This window comes from Setaria viridis, chromosome 6 (genome assembly GCF_005286985.2).
Source record: "Setaria viridis chromosome 6, Setaria_viridis_v4.0, whole genome shotgun sequence".
NCBI classification, from domain to species: Eukaryota; Viridiplantae; Streptophyta; class Magnoliopsida; order Poales; family Poaceae; genus Setaria; species Setaria viridis.
The window spans coordinates 28616123-28625622 of NC_048268.2; the positions used below are offsets into that span (position 1 = coordinate 28616123).

Genomic DNA, 9500 nt, shown 5'->3' on the forward strand with positions numbered 1-9500 from the left:
GACTATGGTTGTCGTGCAGCAAAGGCTGCCGGCAATAGAGGAAGTCATCAAGTTGAAGGATGATGACTCTTCTGCCACCAGGGCCAAGCCCATCCTGGCACAGAGTACTCAGTTAGAGGAGACAGCAGCTAAGGCTGGCGAGGATCCAACTGTGATCCAGCGAGCCACGCCAAAGAAGCTGTCGGCTACCGTCAAGGCACTGCATCTAAGGACCAAAGATTAAGAGGTCTACCAAGTAAGTATCTGAGTACTAATTTTAACTTGATGTCATTGTGTAGTGTGTTTCTAACACTTGTATTGTTTCATGAAATCCACCAGCGTGGACACTAAGGGCCCAAGTTTGAAGTCTGGAGCTGATGGTAGTAGCCGCTCGGCCCAGGAAATCATCATGGTGCCTTCAATTCCACCACCGGAGGAGCAGCCCGTGGCCGAGATCGTTCCATGTGCAGTTTCCCTTGTCGCGGCTCTTATGCATGATGTCATAGCATCGCTTAACGTTGTTGTAGTACCAGCCCCCGAGCTGCCAGTGGCTGAGCCCATTGTGGCGAGTACTTCCATGGTGGTGGAGGAGTTGGTGGCACTCATGCTGGATCCAGAAACCCAGTCGGAGCTAGAGGCTGAGGTGAAGGTGGCGGCTACAGGCGAGGTTGAGGCTACACTTGTAGCCCCCGAGCCGGAAGCTGACATTGAGGCCACTGGGGTGCTGCAAGTGCTAGCCGTGGTTCCGCCATCCGAAGTGGGACCATCGACTAGTCACAGGATGGCCTCCCTTTTGCCTTCAGAGGCCAGTCCAACAACTAGCTGGACGCTTGTCCCTCTTGGTGCGCCGGATGCCGAGGAGCACGAGGAGCATGATGAAGACTGGATTGCTTCGGGGGTGGACCTGGAGAAGATCCAGCTAATAGCTGACACTCTAGCCACCATTCAGATGGAGGTCATGGTCATAGAGATACATCACCATGTAGGCGAATTCATAGAGGTAAACTTACTTCTGTTGTAGGCTTTGACTTGTAATTAGTACTCGCTTACTCATACGAGTACTTTGCTCTATTCTATAGAAACTGATCCACCACTACTGTGAAAAGTTGAAGATGATCCACGAATATGGGGACACCCTTATGCTGGCCCAGGTGCTGGAACAGAAACTAGCCAAAGAGCCGCAGTACTCCTCCTGGCTTCTCATGAAGTATGATGGTCAGGCTACCGAGTACCAGAATCTTGTGCATAAAGCCAATGAAGAAAGAGATCGTCTCTGGAAACTCAACAAAGGACTGAGGAATCAATGCAAAGGTAAGTTATTATCCCCTGTTGTCTCCGAGTACTAATTTGGCCTTGGTGATGCTGACTTGTTCCTTGTCATTGTTCTTGCAGAGCTCACCAAAGAAAATAGAGATCTCCAAGGTCGCGTTGTGGACTGGCAGAACTCGTACTACCAAGTCACAGACCAGAATGCCATGTATAATACTTTGGAGCACAAGCTGGAAAAGGAGAAGAAGTTGCATGTTGATGGGGAGTTCCAGATGGTAGTTCTCATGATGAAACTCTGAGCTTAAGAAGCTGAGTTAGCGGCGACCAAACTTGCTCTGAAAGAGCTGACAGAAGCCGCTCAGCCCATCTCCGACATGGTGGAGCCCCCAGAAGAAGGCATGGAGTAGTTTCTGCACCTGAGTATAGCGGGTCTTACAGTCGCTAAGGACTTCGCTGACGTAGTACACCGGTCATTGCACTGCGTAGGCATGGCCGGTCTATTAGCACTCCACGACTAACACAATGCTGACCACATGTGTTGTGGCAGAGATGTAAAGGTACAACGTTTCTTGGTCGGCCGAGGCCATCATGACTGGAGGAGTGGTGAGGAAAGCCTTGAGCTCTTCGAGTGCTTTGCTATCCTCATTATCCCACACAAATTTATCCACCTTTTTAGGAGTTCAAAGAAAGGTAGACCTTTTTCTCCAAGTTTTTTGATGAAGCGGCTAAGGGCCGCCATCATGCTAGTAAGTTTCATGACATCCATCTTGTTAGATGGTTTCATCATGTTTCTGATTGCATCCACCTTGACGGGGTTGGCATTAATGCCTCGCTGGCTAACCATGAAGCCCAGGAGCTTTCCAGACGGGCCACCAAAGACACACTTGCCGGGATTAAGGGCCTGTTTGGCATGGCTCCACTCCAGAACTCCAGCAACTCCACCAAAAAATCCAGCCAAACACCTCAACTCCAAAACTCCATGGAGCAGCCAACTCCATGGAGCTATAGTGCAAATGGAGGTGGAGTTTTGGAGCACCTCTTTTACTGCTCCAAAACTCTCTATTTCGAACCTCCTCGTGGAGTTGGTGGGTAGTTACCCACCAATGCCACTGGTTACACAAAAAAACATTTCATTCTATTTCCCCACCCCCGTCACCTGTCGCCTACCGCCTCCCCGCCGCCTGGTTCCGCCCCACCTGCCGCCTCCCCCCCTCCCCGCCCGTCGCCGCTCCGCCCCACCCCCGTCGCTGCCGTCGCCGAGCCCCACCTGCTGCCTCCCTGCCGCCCATCGCCGCCTCGCCCCCGTTGTCGCCCGTCGCCGCCCCGGCCCCGTGGCCACCCAGCCCGCCGCCGGCCGGCCCCGTCGCCCCACCCTCGTCGCCGCCGTCGCCGGCCCCGTGGCCGCCTCCCCGCCGCCCCGCCCCACCGCCTGTCGCCGCCCCACCCCCGTCGCCGCCATCACTGAGCCCTGCCTGCCGCCTCCTCACCACCCGTCACCGCCGAATCGGGCGGAATCCAAGGGGAAGGAGGAGTAATGGGTTCACCGGGGGCCGGGAGCAGCGGCGGCGACCACGAGTGCTCCTTCAAGATCCTCCTCATCGGGGACTCGGGCGTCGACAAGAGCAGCCTCCTCGTCAGCTTCGTCGCCGCCTCCCAGCTCGACGACGACATCGCCCCGACAATCGGTACGCCCATCGCTGATCGATCACCCACCACCAGCGTACACTCCTAGTCGTAGCAGTGGTGCGGCACTAGGATTTCCGGGCGGACGAAGCTAGCTACCTGCGGAGGCAGGAATCAAGGCGGCATCCATGCGTGATGCGTCACTCTCTCTCTCTCTCACCGAGCAGAACGTGGCAGGAGAAGGAGATGGGATAGAGAGGATGACAAGTGGGGCCTGAATTGGTGGCAACAATGGCAATCCACACTGAAATTGATCTTTTTTGGAGTTGAGAGCACCCATCTAGCCAAACACCCCATTTTTGTTCTGGAGTTCTAGAGTGGAGCTGGCTCCACCTGGAGTTCTGGAGTGGAGCAGCTCTACTCGGAGTTGGAGCCATGCCAAACAGGGCCTAAGTTTCCATCGGTAAGCCCGAAGGCTGTTGAAGGTTTCCTGGAGGTCGGCTATGAAGCTTTCCTCATCCTTTGTCTTGACGACTACATCATCAACGTAAGCCTCGACGTTCCTGTGTAGCTGTGTAGTGAGGCAACCCTAGATTGCCTTTTGTTAAGTGGTGCTGGCATTTTTCAACCCGAAGGTCATGGTGTTGTAGCAGTAGATGCCGAAGGGCATTATAAACACCGTCTTGTCTTGGTCGGCTTGATCAAGGGCAATCTTGTGATAACTCAAGTAGCAATCAAGGAAGCAGAGCAGGATGCTCCCTACCATAGTGTCTACGACTTGGTCGATGCACGGAAGAGGGAAGGGATCCTTAGGGCAGTGCTTGTTCAGGTCGGTGTAATCAATGCACATTCTCCATTCACCAGTTTTCTTTCTTACAAAAACTGGATTTGCTAACCAGTCAGGATGCTTACATTCACGGATGAATCCGGTGGCTTGGAGATTATTCAATTCTACCCTAATGGCCTCCTTGTGATCTTGGGCGAAGCAATGGATCTTTTGCTTAACAGGTCGTGCAGTCTTGCTCAAGTCCAAGGAGCGCTCAGCCAGCTCCCTGGGGACACCAGGCATATCAGACGGTTTCCACGCAAATATGTCCGAGTTATGCTGGAGGAAACTGGTGAGCACGAGTTCCTATTTCTCTGAGAGGTCAACCCTGATGAGGGCCATCTTGGTCGGGTCTTCTAGGCCGAGGCAAATTTTTTTGACCCTAGGGTTGGGATCACAAGCTAGTCCCTACTCATCTTCTAAGCCTCGGCTACCATGGCAGTGGCCTTAGCTAACAACTCTAGGGCTTCTACCAGTTGAACTGCTTCGGTGTCGCATTTGTACGACGCCTCCACATCGCCATAGACGGAGAGGACTCCGTTTGGGGCCGGCATCTTGAGGACAAGGTAAGTATGGTGCGGGATCGCCATAAATCTTGCCAGCATGGGTCTACCAAGGATGGCATGGTAGTAGGTCTTGAAGTTTGCTACCTCAAATGTGAGGTACTCCGTGCGGTAGTTGGCCTGCGTGCCAAAAGTGACCGGCAAAACAACTCGGCCAATGGTGTAGGATCCTATTCCAGGGATGATGCCGTAGAAAGGTTCTTCACAGGGCTGGAGCCACTCAAAGTCAAAATCCATGCTTTTCAATATCTCTGTGAAGATGAAGTTTAGGCTGCTGCCACCGTCAATCAGTACCTTTGGGAGTAGGGCCCGATCTATGATCGGGCAAACCACCAATGGGTAGGATCAGGGATCTGGGATGTGGACCCAGTGATCTTGCCTAGAGAAGGTTGTGGACTGCTCGAACCAGCGCAGGTATTGGACTGGTTGTACGGATACAAAATGCACCTCTCACTAGCGTAGTTTTTGTTGGCGGTTACTACAAAAAGCATTGTGGCCACCCACAATGATGTTGACTTGGCGTTCAGGATGTTGGAAGTCCCCATTTTGGTCAGCACTCAGCCGTTGGGTGTCTTGCTGTGGTTGGTCGCGGCGCTCTTCTTTGTTGCGATAGTCGCGGTTGTCATGGTGCCGACCGTTGCGGTCATCAAGGTCATCATTGTTGCGGTTGTCACGTTCGTCCTAGTGACGGTCATCATCACGGCTGTGGTAGTCACGCTTGTTGTTATCGTGGCGGTAGTCGTTGCGGCCTGGTCACTTGAACTCCACTGGAGCGCTGAGCTCTTTCTTCAGGACTATGCAATCTCATAGAGTATGACATGCATCCCTATGGAAGGGGCATAGGCCACTGAGGGTTCCATTAAATTCCTCCCGGCTGAAGGTGCTTTGTCTGGTCGGGTCACCTTTAGTAGCGTAGACCTCTAGGGCCCTTTTTTGGAATCAGGGCTTCGGGCGTGCTCGGGATTCATCATGGATTGGCTGATCGTAATTGTCGGCCTGGTGGTGTTCCTGGAATTGAACCTTTGCTACCTCTTCGATGTCAGCTTGTGTGTTGACAACTTCCATCATTTGCCTGACCGTCTTTGGCGTAGCCTCATACAATTGCTCGAACATCTTCTAGTTTGTCAAACCAAAGAGAAAATATCAGATGATGCCACAATCGTCGATGCCGGCTAGCAAGTTGCGATTCTCAAAGAAACGGTTCGCGTATTCACAAAGAGGTTCGCCTATTCTCTGGCTGACTTGGTCGAGTTTTTCCCTGTTGCCAGGTCGATTGTAGGTGGCCTGGTAATTTTGAGTGAAAGCTCTAGTGAGCTGACCCCAATTGTCAACGTTGTTTGGAGGAAGATTCTCCAGCCACAGGAGCGGAGCAGCGCCCATCACCACCGGGAAGTAGGCAGCCATCTGGTCGTAGGTGCCATTGGCGGCTCTCACCGCGGTACTGTATGTCTTGAGCTATATAGTGGGATCGGAGCGACCGTCGTACTTTTCATTGATGACTGGCTTGAATGTGTGTGGCCAAACAACAGCCCTGAGGCATGGGGTGAAGGCAGCGAAGCCGTCGATCGTGGTGTCATCGTCGTAATCATCGTCGAGGTAGTATTGGGCAAGAGGACTCCTGCCATGTCCGCCATAGTTGCGTCTAGGCGGGTACTAGGCGTCCTCATGCATGTAGTCGTAGTCATGCTTGGGTAGGTTGTAGGACTCTTTAGAGGCGTCGTACATGTAGTCATAGTCGGCGCGGCGATGCATCTCATCTTCTTGGTGACGTCAATCCTCGCGCTCTGCATCATGGTTAGGCACAGGGGCGCCATAGTCACGATCGTACTCGGCACGGCGACAGAGCTCGTTCTTGTCGCACTCATTGTGGCGATTGTTGAGGTTGGCGCGCATGTCATGGTTCTGACAGAGTTCATGTAGTTCATCATGGAGATCTCATTGTCGTTCTGGTCAGCCTTGGTTTCTGTCACCGCCTATCCTGCCATGGTGGCGGTTGTCGTTGTTGTCACGTTGACAGCCATTGTTGGCGTTGTTGTTGACGGGAGGGTTGGCGTTGACGTTGATGGGAGGGTTGGCTGGCGGGTTGGCATTGTTGTTGGCTGGTGGGTTGGTGGATTGAACAGCATTTTACCCCACCTCCTCTTCATGGATTGGATCTAGCCGACCACCAGCACGGTCGCCTCAGCGGTGGTCAAATCTGCTATGTCTAGATCGGCTTTGAGAGTGCATGGATGATGTGGACTGGGAGTGTGTGAGTCAGTTGTTGATCTGTAATTCAAGTTGGGCATTAGCAGCTTGAAGTCGCACTAGGGCCCACCGGACTTGGTCTGAATCTGGAAAATTTTCCAGCTTGGCAACAGCAGCCCCCAGGTTGGCTTGGGGTGTAGTGAAGACGTTGTGGCTGGCCTATTTGAGGCTGGCTAGTAGATTACGGGCGCATGAGGAGTGCCTGCATCTTTCCCGAGCACCACCTTGGTCGGTGTTGTCACGTTCGTTACGCGGCTACTAGCGCTGGTCACCTGCTTCATCTACATTGGTGACGGGTTGTTACTAGGCATCGAGTTGCTCCTATTGGCGTCTTTCTGCACGGTTCCAATTCCTGGCATTGCGGCCTCCCTCTTGAGAATCCGTTTTGCCATCCCGAGGTGGCTCGTCAGCTGAGACTATGAAAGCTTCACGGTCTGGCATAGAAGAGTTGATCTCATTGTCGCTTCCATAGGGATTTCGCGTTAGGATGATGAGAGGCACTTGGAATTCACCACAGTCTAGAAACTGGGCGGGTTTGGGCGGGTCTCCAGATTGGATCTAGAAAAGTTGATCAAGCTTGGCGGAGTACTTAGAGGCCGAGTTCTGTAGACCGAAGGCGACACGGAACGGACCGTGCACTGACCTGGTTTCACGCAGTGCCGCTTCAGACAAATCTATGCACTCAGCGATGGTGCTGCTGATGCAATCTAGCCCTGCAATCAGGTCGAAGGGTTCGGGTGGGCGGGTGCCAATGAGTAGATGTGGAACCTTCTCGGAGAGAGAAAGTTTGCTGACCTGTTCGGCAAGCGGTATGATGATCCCTGGGTGGAGGACTTGTCCCACTAGAACAGATCCAACGAGAGTTGAGCTGGTGCTGGATGCCGAGTCGATGGAAGCCAATGAGTCAACCAGAGTCGCCAAGTCGACAGAAGTCGCTGAGTCGGCGGGAATTGCCGAGTTGATGGGGAATGTGGATGGATCTGAATCCGCCGGCATGGTCCTGAATTGAATCTGAATCGGGTTGGCGAGGAAGTCCTTCATGCTTTCAGGAAAAACAACACCGGGATGGGATGCCATCAAGCTTGCTGAGGATCTCACAACCTCCCCTACCTGGCGCGCCAATTGTTGGATTTATAAGCCCGGCAGTCTACCAGGGGTTACCCAGGTGGTTGATTTGTAGGCGAGGGCGATTGCGAGACCAAAAACTCGAAGGTGATCATGAGAGCATGAAGGAGACACGAGGGTTTTAGATAGGTTCGGACCTCCAGAGAGTAATACCCTACGTCCTGTATGTGTGGTTTGTATTATTGATTTGAGATTGGATGTCCTCCGAGGGTGCCCTTAGCCGCCTTATATAGGCTGACGACCAAGGATTACAAGTCAGTTCGAATCTAATCTACTTGGTAGTTACATGGAAAACAATCTGATTCGCACTCCAAAACGTTTCCCACAATGTCCAGGTAGATTTGGACAGTCTTGTCACCTTGACGTATACTGCAAGTAACTTCATGTCCTTAGCCCACATGCCCTGGTTAGGCAGGCCTACTTGTCAGATCCGGCCAGTATCCTGGTCAGTGGGGACCCATGGGGTACCCATATCCCTCACGTACCTTGATGGAAATACTCAAGGAAGTACCCAGGAAGATTATCGGCTACATCCAGAAGATGGCGGAGTCCGTCTCCATGTAGCTGCCGGCGATGGTGAAGTCTTTTTACCCACAAGTCGACTAGGCTCCTATGGCAGAAGGCATCACTGAAGACTGCTCTGATGAGAAATTCCAATAGTATCTGCACGAGATGGCTCTCATCACTAATGAAGTAGCCGGTCAAATAGACCTTAAGTAGCTATCATGTAAGAAACATTAAGTTATTGTAATATAGACAAATCATGAAATCAAATGTAAATTATTTGAAGTCTTATCACAATTTCTCTTTGCTTGTTGACTTGTTTGAATCTTTTCGGTTTAGTGCATCTCACAAACTACCCTAATGTTTGCTCGTGTGGTAGTCGTGAGTGTCTACGCACAAGGCTACTCTTGTGAGCCTCTTCAGATACGCGTTGTAGAGTACCTTTTAGGATGTAACCCCTTTTGCGGAGTGCCAGTACTCGGGTATCTGGGTAGTCGAACTCTTCTAGCAAGTAGACTCTTCAGGACTTCATAAACTGGAGCCTACCTTTGCAACCTATTCGGGTGTTGTGCTCCAAAGGCCTGGAACTGCAAACTTGTTACTACAAGCTGCGACTAGACAGACTTGTCTAGATAAGAATTCGGATAGTATGAGTAACTCCCAAATTTGCTGACGGCTTCTTTTGTGAAGACCATCGATGGACAGACTTGTCCTAGGAGCTGATGAGCTCAAGAATTTTGTGTGCGGGCTTGCTTTTCGCAAGTCACGATTAGGTAGAGACTAGTCATTTACGACAAAAAATAACTCTACTTTATCGAATTGAAATTGTACAACTGAGGTCGATGGCCAATTTACATGAATATGTAAACTATGGGTAGAATCGACACAAGTGCTCGATGTTCCACGAGTTGTCGACTTCTTCGCCATAGAGAGTTTGGAGCTTGTATGACCCAGGTCTAGTGACCTTGGAGATGACAAAAGGACCCTCCCATGGAGAGTTTAGCCTGTGCAGCCCCTTGTTGTCTTGAATACGCTTGAGAACCATGTCGCCTGTGTTGAACCAATGTTCTTTGACGTTGCGATCATGATAATGGCAAATTCATTCAAGGTATCTTGCCGATTGGACAAGTGCTGCACAACGAGCTTCTTCGAGACTATCTAAGTCTAGACGCCTTATTTCTTCAGCCGCACCTTCCTCGTACTGCTCGACTACTAAAGATTTCAAAATGATGTCAGCGGGGAGGACAGCTTCTGATCCATAGACCATGAAGTAGGATGAGTACCCAGTAGGCTTGCATGGCTGTGTGCGAAGCCCCTAGAGGACATTGGGTAGCTCCTTGAGCCACTTGCCTCCTTTGGTGTTG

General features: G+C 51.7%; 1 protein-coding gene across 1 annotated transcript; it reads right to left on the reverse strand.

The window, feature by feature from the left end:
• Positions 1-4116: 4116 nt before the first annotated feature.
• On the reverse strand, positions 4117-4497 carry LOC117861879 (uncharacterized). Its single transcript, XM_034745403.1, has one exon. It carries the CDS (start codon positions 4495-4497, stop codon positions 4117-4119), a length of 381 nt encoding a protein of 126 aa, XP_034601294.1.
• Positions 4498-9500: the final 5003 nt, after the last annotated feature.

What these genes read in the sequence shown, in the direction of transcription:
- LOC117861879 (XM_034745403.1), bottom strand. Translation starts at nt 4,497, where the DNA reads ATGGATTTTGACTTTGAGTGGCTCCAGCCCTGTGAAGAACCTTTCTAC.